At 36.4% G+C, this 21,607-nt stretch overlaps 1 protein-coding gene across 1 annotated transcript; it reads left to right on the plus strand.

The window, feature by feature from the left end:
• Nucleotides 1–1,979: 1,979 nt before the first annotated feature.
• On the plus strand, nucleotides 1,980–3,447 carry LOC110724042. The gene is made up of 3 exons (XM_021903441.1): nucleotides 1,980–2,455; nucleotides 2,574–2,698; nucleotides 2,783–3,447. The coding sequence occupies exons 1-3, from the start codon at nucleotides 1,980–1,982 to the stop codon at nucleotides 3,445–3,447; spliced, it is 1,266 nt and encodes a 421-aa protein (XP_021759133.1).
• Nucleotides 3,448–21,607: the final 18,160 nt, after the last annotated feature.

Below are 21,607 nucleotides of genomic sequence, written 5' to 3' on the forward strand. Positions count from 1 at the left end.
TGTGTGTGTAGACATAAGCAACCGAAAATGCAAAAGCAAAATTTTTCTGTCATTTTTGTCATGAGACGAGTGGAGGGTACCGACTTTCTCCCGAAAAAGAAAGACGTGAAAAATGAAGTTTTATTTTTGAACTTCCCTCGATGAGAAAATTTTTGAAAAAGTTTTTGAATTTCCCCAAAAGAAAAGATGAAAACGGGAAGAAGTTTTGAACTTCCTCCTTGAGCAAGACGAAATGAATCGTATGGATTGAATTGCTTGTCTTGAAATAATGTATACATGATGCATATTCTTTGGCCAAGAGGCTAAGGACAATTACATCATGTGACACGATAGATGAATGAACTTAAGTCATGGAGCTAAGCATCATATATGGTGTAAAGAAGCGATCTTGAACGTCACTTAAGTCTGGAAGCTAAACACGTATATAGATGAAGTGATTATTGCATAATGAACGTTGCTTAGGTAAAGGAGCTAAGCGCTATATGCTTTGTATGATTATAAATCATTGATATAAAAATGTTACTCAACACATTATGCGATGCGTGAAACAATGAACATTGCTCAGGTCAGGAAGCTAAGCAAGTATACAATGTTTCTTCTAATGAATGTTGTCTTGAAAGATGATGAAACATGCACAGTGTTGAAACAAGATTTTATGATAAAGGGTTCTTAAAGGGAAGGATGGTCGATATGGATATGGATGTGTCAGTGAAATGTTTGAATGTGATACTAAGGCTGGTTGCAAAGGTTATGGTGATGGATATATATGTGAAAAAGAGTCGAGATGGTGACTCTTTAGGCTAGGTAGGCTAAATTATGTGGGTTCGATCCCCCAATTCTAACTCTAATCTAGATGGATAGGGGTAAGCATTGGATATTCTTTGACTCGATCATGCATGGATATGAATATGAAGGTGGATATGAATGTGGCCGCACCTCGATGTGAGGTTGCCTACGTATCCGTCAGGAATCAGGCCGAACATAGCTCTAGCTGAATTTTGCACAAGTGTATGTACACATCAAAGAGGTCTTTCAAGGGTTGTAATGTTGTTAATTTGATGGTTTAAAGAAGAAAAGGGTAAAAGGCTCAAGACCCGGGAGAATCCCTAAGATGTGTAATTGTGAATTTGAAAATTTTGAATTTTGCAAGTTTTATTTTTCATATATATATTTTTGTTTTGAATTTATTTTTTTTCATTCTTTTGAATCAATGTAGGCAATCTTAGTTCATGCGGTCCATCACTCACTTAGCATTCATGTTTCTCAGGCACGGTACCAAGCACTTGATGAGAGAACGCAATTTGAGACGTGTTCCTATCGAAGACATTAGAACACTTGCCCTTAGACATTTTTTTCATTTACTTATTATTTTTTTTATTATTTGAACTTGCTTTCTAACTGTTACACAAATTGCACACCTTCCCATCCCATGGTTAAGTGAATGTGGGTTGAATAAAAAAGGTCAATCGTTAGACGAGGCTCAAAGTGGTTGATGAAGAAATGGATATGTGATTGAGTGGTTAATAGGGAATAACAGGGTTGCAAAGGTGCCTCAAGTCATTGGTGTACCTTGTGTTTAGTTCGGTAATTGATTTTTTTTTTTATTTTTTGGCTAATCACATGATCGAATGTAAATAAAGAGATGCTCATTTATTAAGAAGGTAAGAAATGTGACAAGTAGACACATGGATACGGAGAACCTATGCTAGACTTTTTAGGGAGGAGGGTTTGAAACAAAAGAAGAAGAAAACATGAATCTTGGTGAGAAGCTTGCATCGTGCTTTGTCTTCATGGTTGTTTATGAGTTACTTCCTGCCACCTAGTGAGGAAAAAAGTTTGTTGTTGTTGTTGATGCTTTGATTGGAAGGAAAGAAGGAAGGAGTGATGATCCCCTTATTCTTCCAAATATTGCCTAGTGATTTTAGACTCAAGTACTGTGTAAGGATGAACTCACTTAATGCATTCACTTAAAGGCTCTTATGAAGTTGGCTTCTCTGATTGCGAAGCCTATTAAGACTGATAAGGCAACTGCTACTAAGGAAAGGCTGGAGTATGCCCGGATTATGGTGGAGGTTAAGTTCAATGTTGAATTACCAGAATGCATTGAGTTCCTGGATGAGTTTGGAAACACACTTAAGCAAGAGGTGAAATATGAATGGAAGCCTAGGGTGTGTAGGGTGTGTGGTGGGATTGGGCATGATGATACTCAATGCCCTAACCATAAAGTTCAAGCTAGGAAAATGGAGGGGCTGCAAGCTGGGAGGAATCAACAGCTCAATAAACAAAACAAAAAGCCACAAAGAGTATGGAAGCCAGTTCAAAAGCCTGATATTAAGAGCCAGAATGATGGGAGTAGGACAAACACCTTTACTGGTGATGTGCAGGCTGATGATATCTGTCAAAAACCTCAGTTAATGCAAGCATGTGTGTTTTTAATCAGTAGCGGTGGTAACAGGTTCAGTGTCCTGGAAGAGGGGGAATGCTCTCACTCTTACCATGGATAAGATTGGATTCTGGAATATAAGAGGTCTAAATAAAGCCAGCAAGCTCTGTGATGTCTTATGGTTTATTAGACACCACGGAGTAGGTTTATTTGGACTTCTTAAAACAAAGGTGAAGGCTGTGAAGTTTGGTGATGTTTTTAATAGGCTTGGGAGTGATTGGTCTGTTTGTACTAATTATCCCTACCATAAAGGGGGTATAATTTGGGTGGTTTGGTTATCTCAACTTTTTTATGTGACTATGGTAAGATGTGAAGTTCAATTAATTCACATTTGTGTAGTTCACAAAGCTACTGGGGTGAAGTTTGAGTGTACTATGGTTTATGGTTTGAATACTGCTGGAGCTAGGGTGCAGCTGTGGGAGCAGATTGTTGAGCTCAGTAATAAGGTTAGTGGCCCTTGGATCCTTCAAGGTGATTTTAACAATGTTCTGAATTTGAATGACAGAATAGGGAGCATTGTGTCCTTAGCTGAGGTTGAGCCTTTTAGATCTTGTCTAAGAGGTGCTGGACTCACTAATTGGGCTACAGGTGGAATGTTCTATACTTGGAATAATAAGCAGGAGGGTAAGGATAGAGTCTGCTCAAAGATTGATAGAGTTATTGTTAATGATGAGTGGATGTTGAAATTTGCTGATATGCAAGCTACTTTCTTTCCAGAGGGGTTAATGGACCATAGTCCTTGTGTGATTAAGCTTTTTGATTCTGGTAATCATACTAAGAAACCTTTTAGGTTTGTGAATATTTGGGTGAACTCCCCAGATTTTCTTCCTGGGGTTAAAGAAGTCTGGGGTAAAAATGTTTTTGGTACTCTTATGTTTCAATGTGTGAAGAAGTTGAAGGAGGTGAAGCAGTTCTTAAAAGAGTATAAGATGGGCAGATTTTCTTGTGTGGAGGTTGATGATGTAGTTGCTGAGAAGCACCTAGAAGAGATCCAGATTAAATAGCAAAGTGACCCTGGGAATGAAGATCTTATCAGTCAAGAAAGACTAGCTAGGATCCAATTTGCCAAAACTCATTCTGATAGATTTAACTTCTTAAAACAAAAGGTAAAGGTTCATTGGCTCAAGGATGGTGATATGAACACTGCTTTCTTTCATGCTATGATCAGGAAGAGAAGGCTTCAGAACAACATTTACTCTATTTTGAATGATGAGGGGCTGGTCATCTCTGATCCTGGACAAGTATGTGAAACCTTTCTTAAGTATTATCAGGGTCTGCTTGGTACTGAAACTCATATGGTGGGCAATATTCATCAGGGAGTCATTTCTGAAAGTAAAGTCCTTTCTGAGGATCAGGGCATCAACTTATGCAGGGAGTTTTGTGAGAAAGATGTAAAGAGAGCTCTGTGGACCATTGAGGACAACAAAGCTCCTGGTCCTGATGGGTTCTCCAGCAAATTTTTCAAGGCTACCTGGAGTGTGGTTGGTCCTGATGTCACTAAAGCTGTCCTGGATTTCTTTAGTTCAGGCAAGCTTCTTAAGCAGATTAATGCTACCACCCTTACTTTGATCCCTAAGGTTGATCATGCTAATAGGGTCACTCAATTTAGACCAATTGCTTGCTGCAATGTGATCTACAAGATCATCTCTAAAATGATTTGTGATAGATTAAAGGAAGTGCTTCCTGATCTAATTGATGGGTGTCAAGGTGCTTTTGTTTCTGGGAGATCTATCTTGGATAATATTTTGATTTTCCAGGATATGCTTAAAGCCTATAATAATAAGAGAAAGCCTCCTAGATGCACTATTAAGGTTGATTTGAGGAAGACTTGTGATTCTGTTTATTGGAGATTTATTCAAGAGATGTTGACTGCCCTCAAGTTCCCCACCAAGTTCATCTCCTAGATCATGCAGTGTGTTACTACTCCTTCTTTCTCTTTGCTGCTCAATGGGGGTTCTTATGGTTTTTTCAAAGGGAGAAAGGGTGTGAGGCAGGGTGATCCTATGTCTCCTCTTCTGTTTGTTATTGTGATGGAATATTTAACCAGACTTCTCAAGAAAGTTGGTAAAAGGAGGGATTTTAAGTTTCACCAAAGGTGCAACTCTCTAGCTCTTAATCACTTGATCTTTGCTGATGATCTGATGCTTTTCTCTTATGGGGATACTGAGTCTGTAAAACTCCTTATTAGAGCTTTGAAAACCTTTGAGGCCAGATCAGGGCTTCAAGCAAACCTTGAAAAACTGCAATTTATTTTGGAAATGTCCAGCAGCAGGTGCAAGACAGTATTTTGATGAATTCTGGTTTTGTCATGGGTGATATGCCTTTTAGGTACCTTGGTATCCCTCTCAATGCTAAGTATTTGAAAGTGAATGACTTTGATAGTTTGATTGATAAAATGCTGATGAGATTGCAATGTTGGAGTAGTAGACATTTATCCTATACTGCTAGAGTTACCCTTATTAACTCTGTTCTTATGAGCTTGCATACTTATTGGGCTCAGTGTGTTCTTCTGCCCAAGAGAGTGATGGATAGATTTACTCAGCTATGTAAAGCCTTCCTTTGAAGTGGTAATGCTGTGCTGTCCAAGTCCCCTCCAATTGCCTGGGATTGGGTTTGCAGACCCAAGAAGTTTGGTGGTTTAGGTATAAGACATTGCAGGAATTGGAACAAAGCTGCCCTGGGAAGCTATGTTTGGAAAATTGCAAAAAAATCTGATTCTTTATGGGTTAGATGGGTTCATGCTGTCTATATCAAGGGTGAGGAGTGGTGGGATTATAAACCAAAGAAAGATGCTGGCTGGGCCTGGAAGTTGTTATGCAAGGTTAAAGATGAGCTTAGGCAGGGGTTTGAGACTGAGAATTGGATAAATAAAAGGTATAGAATCAAAAATGGCTACAAGTGGCTTCAGGGTAACATGGAAAAAGTTATTTGGTATGTTTGGGTCTGTAATCAGTTTAACATCCCCAAGCATACTTTTATTAACTGGCTCTCAGCCTTGGACAGGCTCAGAACTAGAGATAAACTTGTTCTGTTTGGGGCTTGTGAGTCTAGTGACTGTCTTCTTTGTGGAGAGGATGCTGAGACCAGTACTCACTTGTTTTTTACCTGCAACTATAGTACAAAGGTTGTTGATGATGTTGCTCTTTGGCATGGCCTTCATAATTCCCCTCTGCATTCTCTTAATAATTGGAAGAACTAGAAACAAAGAGGCAAAAACTGTGTTCAGTAGAAAGTGATTCTGGCTTGCTTGTCTGCAGTTGTTTACAATATTTGGATGGCTAGGAATCATACTCTTTGGTATAAAGTTGTTCTAAGGCCGGATCTGTTTTCAAAAGGGGTAAAGAGAGAAGTTGTGGCTAGATGTCAGCAGATGATCAATCACACTTGGAAGATTGAAGACTGTAAATGGTTGCAGCACCTCAAGTCTTGTATTTAACTGTTTTTGTTGCCTCTGTTGCTGTCTTTATTTAGCTTGGTTGTATGGGGTTTTGGGTGTAGGTGTTCTTTCTTTTACAGGTCTGGTTTTCATTGAGCCCTTCCTAGAAGGTACCAGGGATCTCTTTGACCTGGTTTTGGTTTTTTGTTCATGCTTTAATCCCTTCCTAGAAGGTGGTAAGGTTGAACTTAAAATCATGGTGGTTGTTTGCCTTTTTTGCTAAGGCTTGTGTAGTTTTGGGTTTCTGGTTGTCAGCTTTGTACATTATTCTTTGTACAGTTTTTTGATCAATATACTTTTCTTACCTTCCAAAAAAGAAATGAAGAGTGTATGAAACAATTTTGAAAATTGATGGGAAATACTCCACTCATTCCTATTACGACGGAAAATGATGCATGCATGGTCCTAATAGACGATCATAAACAATATAGTGCATTACTCGAAGACAAAGTGTGTGCAATGACTCAACATGTGTGATTAGGTTAGTTTATTAAGACTCGTGGTATGATCGCATGGCTAGGCATGAGGACGTTGTGAAAAACAAAGGACCCAATGACCAAATAGCACGGAAGACTAAAAGACAAACTAACTTGATTAATGTTGTCCAATTTTAATGTTTATGATATTTACTAGGTGAAAACGGTCCATTGGCAATCGTTAGTCATAAATAAGATCAACAACAATCAAATAAAAAAACACATGTTAAGGTTAGCACAAAATCGATCACAAGAAACTAGGAATAAGACTATAATTCTAGAAGAGTTAGGACTCATGGGTATAATAAATAAATAAAAATAAAAATCAATAATCCTGTGTTATACGAGATGACACGGATTAAAGGATTTGGCTAAGACTAGCATGACACGAAAAGAAATAAAAAAAATTAAAAAATAAAAGAAAGTTGATGCTAAAAAGACACCTAAACTAGAGAGGCTGTAGTATATCGGTCATAACTTTATATCTGTGACTCTAATTGGGACGAAACTAATTCCAAATGAAAGATAAACCTCGGGGCTACAGATCCATAGTCGGCACGACGCGTAATTCTTTCTAGAACTCCGGATATGACCAAAATAAGTTGACTCTTGTGCAGGATATGGGAATAAAAATCCGAGTTCACTCATAAATAAATAAATAAAAAAAGACCATGACTTGACTTAAATAAATAAAAAAGAGGATATGACAAGAGAAAAACTAAAAATAAAAATAAAAATTAAATAAAAAAAAATGCACATTGTAGACACCCAAATGTGTCTCCCCAAAACCAAACCCAGTGATGAATACCTTTCATGTCATTTGATTATCGAACAAAGCAAAAGTGTGGAAAGTCTTGTGTTGCGGTTTGTTTTTATTCTCTCTTTCTATTTTCGAAAACCTATTTTATTTTATGAAAATAGCCAATCCAGTTTAGTTTGGTCCATAAGAAGGGTCCGATGATAATGTAGTTGGATAGGGCTCGAAAAGAGCTTTCCAACGATATATTATAAGCCCAATTCTGATGAATAATGAGGAAGTTATGGCCAAATTACTAAATTGGGCCTGGTTTGATCTTTATATGCGGCCCAATGATCTAGAGGAGGGTGTATAATGAATTATCATTCCTAATGCAATTAGGATTGATTATAGTCTTCTAGAAGGTTCTTTTGAATCCTTATGGGATTAGGATTGATAATTGGGTTTTATGAGTTTTATTTGGAATAAAAGAAGTGTTTTAAATGAAATTTCAATTTTACCCCTTGTACGGAATTTTACGATTTAATTTTATCAAAAAATAGAACACGTGTGGAAAAATCTCCTATAGTGCCGGATGCCAGGTTGTCGCCTAGCGACAGAGGCGTGTTTTATTCCTCTTCAAACTCCGATTCTTTTTTATCAAATCCGGACTATTTTCATTATAAATAGTGTCCTAGACCTCCGTTTTTAATCACCAACTCTCATCAAGAAATTTTTGATTCTCTCTCTCTTTCTAAACCAACTTTTCACAAACAAAATTCCGCATTCAAAAGATCTAGACACACCTAGCCAAGTTCGAAGTTGCCTTCGCCCTAGACGTGAAAGGTTGATACCTTCTGAGGGTTTAGTCCCAAATCTCTATTTCAATTATTTAATTTAATTGTTTGTTTTATTATTTTCCTTGAAGTTACTAACGTGTGTATTTTGTTATTAGAAAGAAATATGAGGCATCCAAGTAAGTGCTTTAATTGCTTTATTGATATTATGATATAGAAATCATGCTTAGATTGTTTATTTAACTCCTAATATCATGTTAGGATGCTTTTCCTAGTATCATGTTGAGGGTAAAGAATAAGTTCCTTGTATCAATTTGACAAGGGAATAAACGCGTCGTCAATTGTCTATCCCTAGATCAAATACAATTCATACAACCTAAACAAACCTAATACGAGTATAAGGCAAGCATAGGGGTCAAACCACAGAGAACGAATAAACACCACCAAATGTTATCGACAATTAAGCTAGTCCGGAATAAGAGATACATAAACTAAAGTCTAAAGATGCTAAAACAAGAAATAAAACATTAAGGGAAATGGTTTAGGTATAGCATTCACTTGAACATAAACAAAGGCATAGAAATTGAATTAAATATGAACTAAACATGCTTGAATATCAAAACAAAGGATCCAATCTAGCCGCCTTCCGGGGTCAATTGGATTCTCATAACATAGCCTCTATGTTTCCACATTAGAACCATATACTAGGAGGTACTATTAAATAACAATCGATAGAACTTCCGTTTCTTGTTAGAAAAGATTCACCTTTAATCAACCAACAATGTGCACTTGCAAGAAGATTAAAGAATATCAAGCAAATAAAGACTTTAATCACAAATAAATCAATTCTAAACCCTAGAACATGCTCAAGATCCAACTACACCACAACCATCCCCTTAATGGGGAAATTACTCACTAATCATGCTAATAACAAGATTAATTAACAAATAATCAAGAACAAACATGATTAATAAGCAATACCAACAACTAAAATAATAATCAAAATAAAGCAAATAAAAATAGAGGAGAGAGAGTTAGAGATTCTCATTGATTGAATGTGAAAATCTACAAGCAAGATGATCAATCTTCCTCTTCAATATCCAAGCTCAACAATGATGAAACCCTCACTTTCTCTCTCTAAACTATCCTAATCCTAACCGAAACCTAGAGAGAGAAGCTCTCCAAAAAACTAATTAGAGAGTTGAATAATTGGTAATTGTTTTTTCTCTCCCTTCTAATTACCCCAAAAATGGGTATATATACCAAACTAATAAAATACTAAGTAAGTAAACGAAAAGAAAATAAAGTAAAAAGGAAAAATAAAAATAAGAAACTACATTAAATATAAAAAGAAAAGAAAGAAATAAGAAAAAGGGAAAAGAAAAGAAAGAAATTAAAAATAAAAGAAAGAGAAAATAAAACCCCAAAATCCATTCCCACAAAACAACTAGACTCCAACGTTCTTCTTCGAAATTGGCTGCTTAAAAATGGTGGAATAATCCCCTACTTCACACCCATCATACAAAATTAGCATTCATCAAGCTTCAATTAATGCCGCTCATTATCATCAAGAATCGGCATCAAGCAAACACCACCGTTCGATCTTCATTAAAATCCCGTGCGATGCTCGTGAAATGGTTCGATCAAACCTCAGGTAGGTTCGACCGAACTACGGGTTGGTTCGGTCAAACCATGAGTATGTTCGACCACACTTATTTAATTTAGACAACTTCAAAAGTTTCTGACTGTTTTGGCACTTCAACTGAACTCCTATGCGATTTGCCCGAACTCGATTAATTTGCGATTGCTCTGATTTTTGCCGTTGTTTATGCGAATTGGTGGTTTCATGACTGATTTTTGCAGGTGGTTGGTGGTGTAGGGGTTGTTTTTGTGGGTTGCGATTAATTGCGAGTTGGGTGGCTAAAATGGAGTGGCTGCGGTGGTCGGAGTCGTGGTTTGGTGGCTGTGACTGTTGGTGATTGAGAATGGTGGTGCGGAGGGGATTGTGATTGTTTGTTGCGGTGTTGTGAGGGTAGGTGAGTAGGGGAATTGGTTGCGGATTTTTTGGTGGTGTGGTGAAGGTTGTAGGTAGAGCTGGTGGTTGTTACGGGGGTGATTGGTGGTGTTGGTCGATGCGTGAGTGAAGGAAGGTGCGCTTGTGGTGGCTGTTGAGGCTGGTTTAGTTGGTGGCAGCAGGGGAGTTGGTGGCTGGTAAGTGGTGATTTTGGTGGTAGGTTGCTGCCAGGGGAATTTTTAGGTGGGTGAAATTGGTGGGTGAAGGTGGTGGTGGTTGCAGCTCGCGTTGGTGTTTTGTTGTGGCTGGAGTTTGACTTTTGACATGAATTCGGAAACCAAACTCACTTGACTTAAAACCCGAACACCTACACACAAAACCGAGGAAAGGGATTGGGACAAAGAATAAAATAATATAAATAAAAGAAATAAAAAAAAAAAGAAATAACACTAAACTAATAAAATTAAATAAAACTATACAAGTAAATAAAATAAAATAAAATAATAAAATAAACTTAAAACTAATAAAAGCTATGAAATTAACAAAGAAAAGGAACGAAATAAAATAAATCAAAAGCAAATAAAATATGAAAAACTTCAAATCAACCCTTAAGCTAGCTTCTCAAGATTCCACGAAGGAACCGGAAAAAGATAAAAAAATGAAAAACTTTGAGAAGGTAATCCCAACATCTCAACTATGCATACTCTTTCCATAGGTTTGAAGTCTATCTCCCTCCACCGTTCTTTTGATACCACTAGAGTCTAAGGGTCTTTTTATTGGTAGTAACGTAAGGCTAAGGGTTAAGGCGGGGTAAATTTTGAAATTTGGTGAAATTTCCTAAGTGAAGCAAAAAGTGCGGCCGACACTCAAAAACAACTCAAGAAGTCACTAAATATCAAACAAAAATACCAATAATGCCTCTCCCCCAAGCTTATTCAACACCAACACACAATATATACAAAATGAAGGAACGATCCCCCAAGCTTGAACAAAGCATTGTCCCCAATGCTTAAACTAAGGAAGAAAACGAAACCATCAAAAATATTTTTATTATTTTGTTTCTTTTCCAATTTTTTTTCTTTTTTTTTTATAGAGATTTTATTCGTTGTCCTTGCCTTTTTATCTATGGACGGCTTTTTCTTGCAACATCATTTGATTTTCTTGAATTGCATCTTTCTTTTGAAACTCAACTCTAACCAAATCTCAAAGTGCTTCTTGTTTATGATCAACAACTCAAAACTCAAACCTCACATAACAATGCTTCACTAACTAAAAGGTTGGTAAACATAGGCCATTAGGTTTGTAATGCGGTTTAAACAAGAGCGGGAAACATAAGGCTCAAATTGGTTAGAAAGTAGGTAAATGCAAAATAGAAAATCAAATTTGTAACTAAACAAAAAGAAGATTAAGAAAAATGAGAAAGGGGTGCCCTTTTCCTCCCCTAGAGTGCTTTGGTCACGATCTTGGGAGCTATAAGTCAAAACAAGGATCAATACATGCATAGCTAAGGATCCAAATGTGCCACACAACAAAATAATGAAGGCTAGAACAATGTTACCTCACAAGGGATTAGAACTAGTCAAATACCAACCAAGGGTGTCAAATCCGCTATAGAGAGCAACACCATCTTACCACATACCCGTGAACTAAGGCTTCATGGATTCCTAAAATTTCTTAACCCGACTACCTTAGCATGTAATATCCTACAGTCAACAAATGACACTCTCAAATCGTGCACATTAACCACTTAGGAAGAAAGGCATTCAAGAGTAAAAAACATCCAAAAGATATAATGTCCAATCCAAGTTAAAACAAAGACACAACACCTAATTGCCTTGATCAAAACGAAAATCTTTTTGTATTTTTCAAAAGCATGAAAAACATGGAAATGCATATACTCAAGTGTATGGCATAAATGAATCAACATCCCACCAAACATGATAGAATACTCTCCCCCAAGCTTGAATGAAGCAACATGCTCAAACATAGACCAAATAATCCATGGGAGGGAAAAACAAGGAGAAATTAATCCAACATTACCAACACATGATCTTCAAGTTACAATGAGTAAGAGAGGGGGAAAAGAAGGACATTACAGGATATGGGGAAAATGCAAAATCACACAAAAACCCAAAATAACCTCATAGGATCCACAATCTCTACAAATAAGGCTTGAACTCCATATGGGTAAGTTGAGGCACATTTCCTTGATTCTTGATTATCACCAATGCCCAAGAGTATATCAAGTTGTGTACTTAGCAAGGAACACAAACACGTCCATGAGAGAAAATCTAATCTAAAAAGAAAGGAAAATGAAAGCAATAAAACACGGGTTACTTCCCGCAAAGGCTTGTTTAACGTCCAAGCGAGACCGTTCTAGGAAATAATAATTCAACGCACGCAAGAGCTTGTCAAATTCACTACTACACATTTCATGGGGGTGTAAATAGGAAAATGACGGAATAAGAATGTGCAACAAAATCATTGCACGCAAGTGAAGAGGGAGATGCCAAAAGAAAGAAGAAGAAGGATCGAAAGGAAACTCAAGAAAGTAAGAAGAAAGTAGAAGAAGGAAAAGAATAATGGAAAGAAAAGGAAAAAGGCAAATCCTCATCACAAAATTTTTGGTTGACAAAATTCCTCTCTTCCTCAATAATGACGGAATGAGGGACATGAAAATCATCCATAGAGGGCGGCTCCCCAATAGGCTCTTTGAGATAGGAAGGGAGAGAAATAGGGTAAGGAAGGATGTGGTCGAACCTTAGAGAAAATGGGGTATGAGAAACGGGAAAAGGGGTAGCTACTCCCTCACCACAAGGTCTCACATCGCCAATGAGGGCATGAAAATCAATCATAGAATCGTCAAATGAAGGGAACTCACGCTCTACACCTCCCTCAAGCTCAAAAAATCCAAGGGAATCAACCTTATCCTCCTTTTCACCACAATAGACAACCTTTCCTTCAACTATCTCAAAACCCAAGGTCCTAAAATCGTGCATGAATGGAGGTAGATTCATCTTAAACTCATCTAAGTCCCAAGAAGCGTTCTCGATGAATCATCCAATAATCTATAAGTCTTCATATGACTCTCGAAAAATATGTGGGACATTACCTCAAAAGAGTCTATATACTCATAGATTGAAGGGTCACAAACATACACTTGAGACTCATCAAGATGGGAGGAAGGATTAGGATTTTCAAAATCAACACTCTTTTCATTTTCAACTCCTTCACCATCACTCGAATGCTCTCTAATGGAATCCTCACTCATATGGGGAAGAGAAGAAGAAGGAAGGGTATTTTCTTGAGAGTTGGCTAGTTGGAGAATTTGGCTCTCAAGCATCTTCATTCTAGCTTCCGTCTCCCTATTCTCAACTTTCCTCATCTCGTTATACTTCTCCATCATCTCCATTATCTTCATTATCTTCTCTTCCTTCAAATTTTCCATAGAATTACCCTCATAAAAAGACTCATTAGATGCATAAGGGAAATCATTTGAAGCCATGTAAGAACAAGAAGATGAGGAGGGAGGATCATTCACATTATAAACATGAGCATCATCATATTGGGGAGAGGGGGCATTGATAAGTGTATTATATATATATTTTTATTCCCTGTCCCATGGTCATATTCGTGCTTATTTGAGCTCTACAGAGCTATTTATTACTAATATACGTTTTCTAGTGTTTTTGTAGAGATGATATTATTTTGCAGGAATTTGCATAATTATGGAAATTCTCTAGTTTTTTAAGCCACTACAAAGATATTGGAATTTGATCGTATTTTATGACCTGTAGGCGTCGCTCGAAGTGCGCCTACGTTAAAAGCATTTGTGAATATGCTTGGCACTCTTAGGAAGTGGGAATTGACGTATACGATTAGGGACAAGGAAAGTAGGGAGTCGCCAACAAGTTTTTAAGGAACTTGTAAACCGTTCACGTATCATTTAAGGCAACCACGATAAAGGGACAACGATAGGAAACAACGATTGACTCGTGAAGGTTACACCCCATTCATAATCCATGAGATTACTAATTCCATATGGTTCGGAACCACGAAAGGAGGATCGGGGATGATGGTACGAAGTGAGTCATGTAGAGGGTCCAAATGATTTAATCCAATTCCTAAACCAATTAGGATTAATTGGAAGCTTCTACAAGTTTCTAAAAGATCCAAATTATCCATTTTTAAAAGATAAGATTAAAGAGTTTGAAATTGAATAAAACTCCTGTTTTTTAAAGTCCTAATTTTATCTGAATTGAAGGACATTCAAAGAAAGACAGATATTATTTTTGTGCCTCATAGTTTTTATCCAAATTTTATATGGTTGGATAGCCCTTGAAATTATCTTTCTAGTGATATATTATAATATCAATTCCGAGCTATAACGGAAAAAGATATGAATAAAATGTCAAACTCTATCCAAAACTGACACCGTCTCACTATTTCTGCCATATCTTTTATTCTATAAAATATTTTAATCTGATTCTAATTGGATTAGAAAGTATACTTTAATATCTTTCCAACTATATCTTATTAACTTTATTCCAATTTCTGGATCAAAAGATATGATAAAACAAAAACCTCAAAAACTACAGTCTATTGCAAGAGTTTTAATCCGATTCGAACTCGATCTTTTCTTCATTCTTCGACCCTCTTTTAGCCTAAATACTAGCCATCCTATTTTCTCAAAATACTTCCCCTAATTAAACACTCCAAGGAGTTCATACAATACCTAAAGTTCTATACTTAAACCAAGGCGTGAAAGGTATAAATAACTGAGAGTTTGGACCAAATCAAATCTATATTTATTTAATTTAATTGTTTCAATTTGCTTTATATTTTTTTATTAAAGTTACTAACAGTTTATTCATGATGTAGCAATTTAAAGGAACGCGCGGAATGTGAGTAATTAATTAATTTAATTACTCTTATTTTATTTTAATATTGCTAGTATCATGATTAGGGTTATTTTATATTTTATTTGACTAACGCTATTATTGTTAAATTGCTTCCGATATTAATGTTTATTCTATTATTATTTATTGATCACTATATTTCATGTTTAAAGGGAATATGTAATTAGAAATCACGACTAATAAGATAATTTGGACAACCGGTTTAGGATCCTTTTTAATCTTGTTGTTTAATCAAGTGATCAAAATATTTTAGAATTATATGTTACATTAATATTAAACCAATTTAGCCTAATAATAGTTTGGAGCAAATTGAATCTTTGTTTGTATGCCTTTGAGATCGCAGGAATCACTGTTCACTATAAGAATCGAGTAGAGGCCAATACGGGCGAATGTGACTCCATGAATCACTTCGTATTATCATCCCCAATCCTCCTTTCGTGGTTCCGAACCATATGGAGTTAGTAATCTCATGGATTATGAATGGGGTGTAACCTTCACGGGTCAATCGTTGTTGCCTTCGTTGTCCCTTATTTGTGGTTACCTTTTATGATCTGTGAACGGTTTACAAGTTCCTTAAAAACTTGTTGGCGACTCCCTACTTTATTTGTCCCTAATCGTTGTCCCTAATCGTAATGTCAATTCCCACTTCCTATGAGTGCCAATCATATTCACAACATGCTTTTAACGTAGGCGCACTTCAAACGACGCCTACAGTGAGCAATTAAGATTTTCTAAGCAGGTTAAGCAAGTGATCTTAACTAAAGGAGCTCAAGTGTTTCGTTAAGTATGCTATAACAAGTTTGCAAAAGTTGTATAAATAGATCGTTTTGATTTATTGGGTTGTATTATTGGGATTTTGTAAGCCTTAACACTTGACAAGTTGTTGAGTGTCGCAGTAATACCTCTGATTTAGGTGTATGCTTCCGCAATTTTATTCAAAGGTTGTTTATTTTTCCTTTAATTCTTGTTTATTACTCCCTCTGTTTTTTGAATACTTGCTCCATTTCTATTTTTTGCACTCTTCATTTGTCCTACTTTGACTAATATTTGTAATTTATACATAAGAAAAAAAATATAGTCTTGTGGTTACTTGTTGAAATCATCTCGATAAATAGATTATTAATTTTCAATTGTTAAAATTTATACTTATTGACAATTAAAAATATTAGTGATCAAAGATTAGCATTGACATACGTGTACAAATAAATGGAGCATGTATTTAAAAACAGAGGGAGTATTAGTTAGTAAATCGGGGATGTTACAAGGTAACTTCTCTTCCTTTTCTCTTTATTTTTCTTTCTTTTTTCTTTCTCTTTTTCCCCTTCCCCCATCTCGGCACCACCCCACCTCAGCGCTGACCACCAGCAGCAGGTGGCCACCGGTCGTCAGTAGTGTTAGTCGCCGACATCAGGCAGCCACTGGCGCAGGCATCAGGCGTGGTGGCTGCCGCTGCCACCCACCCTTTTCGAACAAAAAAAAACTTAAAACTTTGTTTTAAAAATTTGTTTAATCCTAGATCTAATTATTAATTATGAGTTTTGTGATTTGATTTTTGATGTTGATTATGAGTATTATGTTAATTAATTTTCAAATTTTATTTTTATTTGAAAAGCCCTAAATTTTTAAACCCTAGGTTCTTGAATTATGAATTATTGAAGGATTATGATGTATAATGGTTTAAAATTTTGATTAAAGCGTTTAAAGACTTAATTACAACAAGTTTTCATTACAATATAATGCTGGAATTTTTAGTAGTGCATTAAAAATTAAGTTTCTGTAAGAAATTCAATTACCCATCTATTGGGATTAAAGTATGATGATTTACATATAATTTCAGCTTATTTTAATTAAATTATGAGGGGTTTAATATTATATGTTTCTGGAAATTTGTGTAGTGAGGATTTTAATACTCTTCCATGATTTTAAATTGTAGGAGACTTTGAAGTGAGTGGTTTCTATTAGTCGTGGCGATTTTAAGATCGTATACAAAGTATGTTCGCGTACTTGGCATAATTTTATTGATGTAGTAGCATGCTAAATGTGTTTAATTGATTACAAGTAGTATTATGCTAGATTTGGAACGAAAATTATGATTTGAATGTTATTGGTGATTGAATATGAAGCATGATTTATTTGTGATGGATTAATGGATGGAAAGTTATAGTTCGGAATATTGTTTATGAACCACACTTTTATTTATGGCATGGTATAGAGTATGTTTAATTAAACTAAATGTTTAATTTTGTTTGGAGTATTAAATTTTTTTTATGGCTCATATAACTTTTATCGATGCTTTAAGCATGGGAAATGAACTATATAAGTGTCTATGTACACGAGGAATAAATTATAAGTTGGTGCCTTAGTGCACTTAAGGTGTTTTAAACACCAAGGGATAGGAAATGTGGCGCTTAATGGGTATAAGGTTTCATTGGCACCGACTTAGAACTAAAAACGGTTCAACATTAAATTTTTTGTGGTCACTAATTATTCAAGAATTCAATTGGTATATTTGATTGTTTGAATATATATTGTTGATTGAATGATATTATGGTTTGAGAGTCATCACCAAGTTTAATAATCTGTAAATAACGTAAAGTGAAAGAGATTACGCACCAAAACTCTTGGAAGGTATACACCTTGAGTATGAACATATGGGAAGAGTTATGTGACTTTATTTTTTATTATAACTTCTACTGGAGTACAAGACGATGTACATTCTTTTTATTATTATTATTAGCTGGAATTCCGCCACTTACTAGTGGTTATTGATGCTGGCACGATTAGCTCTCGTGTCAGTAACTTCAATTTATTGGGGGAGGTTAGTAGGGAAGCTTGTTCGATGCGTAGTCAACATTAAATAAATTATGTAGTTGTCTAGTGAGAAGTTTTGTTGAGTGTTGTATGCTTGAAAAAAAAAGTGCAACAACGTAAGTTGTGTGTTGATAGGTAATTGCATGTTAGTCTGTTAATTACGCTTATGTACTCAGCTTTGCTAATTATGTGTTTTGTGTGTTTGCTTGCCTTGTCTTTATCTTGGCTCTATAATTACCCATTTTTAAAGGAGAGTAGTGGATACAAGTAGAGAGAAGTTTTTCAGGTGATGAAGCATATTCATGAATGGGCATGAGTGAAGAGTGAATCATGCCAGTTTCTCTAAGTATATGATGTGTTATTTCTTTAATTATTTATGATGTTATTCTTATGCATGACAAACGTAAAGGTTTTGAATTGGTTTGGTTTTAATAAGGGCTTACAATGGTTCCAAGTTGTAGGTTGATTTTATTTTCTTGGTTTAACCTTGGTTTGACTTTACTTTCGTTGATTGGCTTTTCAAGTTGACTTGTTTAAAATGGTTTTTAAATTAGTCTTCCGTTGTGTGTCTTTGATAGTTGCCTTAGCCGTTTTCATGGTGGCGTAATGTCTTAAATATTCCTATTTAAAGTTTTAAACATGGCAAAACTTGTATTTTAAAAGAAAGGGATTTCTAGGGTGTTACAATTAACTTGTTCCATGGAACTCCTACAATCTTGCTCCTAATGTCCTATAATTCAACAATTTTCACAAAAGCTTCATTAATATTATTGGCAGTTAAAACATTAGCTACAGAATTAAGAATGGCAAGAAGATTATCTAGTTTTTGGCAAATAGATGATAATCGAGCCTTCGAAAAGGATACGGAATAACCGTTATGTTTTCCTTTGTTAGCAAACCCTATAGGAATCCCTTATTGGGAATTATAAATTATGAACTTCCATATCTTCGATAACTTGACCTGCTTTTTCAACATTAAGATTCATAAACCTCCCACTAGATGTAGAATCTAAAATTGTTTTAGATGTGTTTCCAAGCCTATTGTAAAAAGCTTGAATTAACTGCCATTGCGCTAAATTATGGTGGGGGCATTCTCTCTATAGATCCTTAAACCTTTCCTAATCCACATATAGAGTTTCATCTGGCTCTTGGGCAAAGTTTTGAATTGCACTCCATAGTAAAGCTGTTCTTTCTGTAGGGTTATATTTATTATAAAAATTTGAAGCAAGAGTTTCCCAGTCAGTAATACTATGTGTAGTTCTATTTAAACCATTAAACCACAGTTTAGCCTTTCCACATAAAGAAAAGGGAAAAAGAATCTCCCTAATTTGGTCTTGCGTGACCCCATCTTGCCTAATGGTATTGCGATACTGACAGAAATCTGCAATGTGAAGAATAGGATCTTCACCCTTAGATCCACTGAATTGCTTCCTTTCTATCATCATGATAAAGTAGGGCTTGATCTCAAATTGTACTCCATCAAGAGCCGGAGTAGAAGTGAGGTATGGAAAATCCGTCAGTGACGGGTGCGAATAATCTCTAAGCTTGCGATGTAGAGGAGGTGGTGGTGCCGTCATATTTGATTCAGATTCTGAAGAAACTTCTGAATTGCTAGAATATGATGGGGGGCGGGGGGTTCCAAAGGTGGATTACGTTCAGAAGTGTCTTATACCTGTCTGTAAAGGTTCTTCTGCCTATGAAAAGATCGTTTGATATCACAATCGAATGGAATGTAACCTGATCAAGAACTCCTAGGCATAAACACATAACTGAACAAAAAATATGAGAAAATTGTCTCACAGAACTTGCGTTCTCTGAGACGAGAGAAAATAATTTAGACCACAAAAACAATCAAAAATAAAAATAAATCGTTTCCCCGGCAACAACGCCGAATTTTTTTAGGATAAAGTCATATCACCTAATCAAAAATAATTTCTAAGATCCATTTTTAAAAACCCCGCGTTTCACCAAAACCCTAGACAACTCCCTAAATTTCTACCCAAAAATTACCCTAATTTCATGATTAGCCACCACAACACAAAATCAAACACAATATAGAACATCATGACAAGATAAAAATAAGCAAAACCATAAAAAAAAGTCCCACAAAAAACTCGTATATACAATACCCTCATCAAACCCATTAATGGAGAAATTAAGAAGAAGAAGACAAAATATAGGAATAAACCTTTAGGAGATTGCTGCTGTTGTATTTTTTCATGCTTAGATTCTCTACCACACTTCCACATTAATGGCGGTTCTTGAAAGCAGAAGGAAGAGTTTTTTTTTTTTTATTTAAAAAGAGAAAGCTTTGGTGATGGAAGTTGTTTTAGGTGTTTTTGTCCCTCGGGAGGGTTACAGCTCGAGGACTGATTCGACTGCGCCTGTACTTGCAAAACAACGGAGAATCCGGGTGTTTGGAGCTCCGCCTCCGACGTTCAAGTTAGTACTTAAATGTGAGTAGGAGAAAGTGCGGAAAGTAAAATTAGATCTTCTCGGATTCCGAGATCAAGTTCTCTCTGATGTGAGAAAATATAGGATAGGTGTAATAAATGATTGAATGTGTCCCAAAATTTGGGGAATATTTCCCTATTTATAGGGTCATTAAAGAATGTGCCCCTTTCCAAAAATCGGCAAACTCATCCCTCAAGCCTTCTCTTATAATGCGCCACATGGCACCACACTTGGGCACCAAGGCACCGAAGGTGGGCTGCCATGTGCGGCTGCCAGCAGGCCCAGCACAAGCGTTCGGACTGCTAGGTGCAGCTTAAAGCCCAGCACGGCTTGTGCGGGCTGCTCGTGTACTCACCTAGCGAGCCGCGCATCAAGGATGCGGGCTGCTGCTGAGTGCTGATGCTCCTTGCGCGCGTTGCCCAGCGCTGCTAGCATGCGATGCTAGCACGCACCAGCCAGCCTAGGTTTGTCTTGGTGCGCATGCTAGCCACCATGCTATACCAAACGCCCCTAGCACTCGGTTTGCTCGGGGCATTCCGATGCTAGGGGTATTATAGTCTTGTTGATTTATTACTTTCATGTCTCGTCTTTTATTATTTTGACTCGACTTCCGACGCTCGGTTTCGACGCTCTAAGCTCGAATTTTCGACGTCTAAATATTTAATACTCGGGCGACGAACTAATTTCTTCCTAATTTATTCTTTGCGTCGGTTCGTATATTTGTTAGGGTGTGACCCGAAGGGATCAATCAAGATTAATCTGTAATATTAATTATACATTAATATTACTTATTGGAAGCGGCCTCCACCCAGGCATTCCGATTACTTGAATTTACTGAATATATTAGCTTTCTAATAATTCTGAACCCACTATCAGAATAATACACTTGTTCGAAGGACACCATTCCTTTCAATCTCCCACTTGGCCTTCCAAACAAGTGAGCATTTAGTGTATAGCCTTTTTTCCTATGTCACTTCATGTCTCTTCATGAACTATAAGGTAAGATTATTTCTTCATCCTTATTACATCCAGAAGTGTTTCTCGATTCCAAGTCCGACTGTCAATGAACAAATGTTTTCTAAAATCCATCCGAGCACGACCATGCATATTTACAGTCTCGCTCTACGAGAGGCCTTGTATACAACAAAGACATCTTCCCTATTTTAGTAGGGGGAAGTCTTGTAATGTAGCTCCTCTTACTGAGAGGACTTAGCCGCCCGAGTGTTGCCGTTATTATACCTTATTATGGAATGCGTTTGACAACATCAAAACGGACTAGCATTCAAACAAGAGAACTCACAATACTCATGGTCAAGGAAATAGGTTCCGATAGCCATAATGAGAAGTATACTTTATGACGATTTTTTATCTCTTCAAGTATTCTCATAGGTCAATCCAGTATGGTTCTAAACCAATACCTGTGCAAATGATTTAAGACAATCATGTCCTCGTAGCACAAGAAACAATGCTATAAATCAAACTACACACTAATCTTAATTGGTCATTAATCGTCCATCGTTT

This window comes from Chenopodium quinoa, unplaced genomic scaffold, assembly GCF_001683475.1.
Source record: "Chenopodium quinoa cultivar QQ74 unplaced genomic scaffold, ASM168347v1, whole genome shotgun sequence".
NCBI lineage: Eukaryota > Viridiplantae > Streptophyta > Magnoliopsida > Caryophyllales > Amaranthaceae > Chenopodium > Chenopodium quinoa.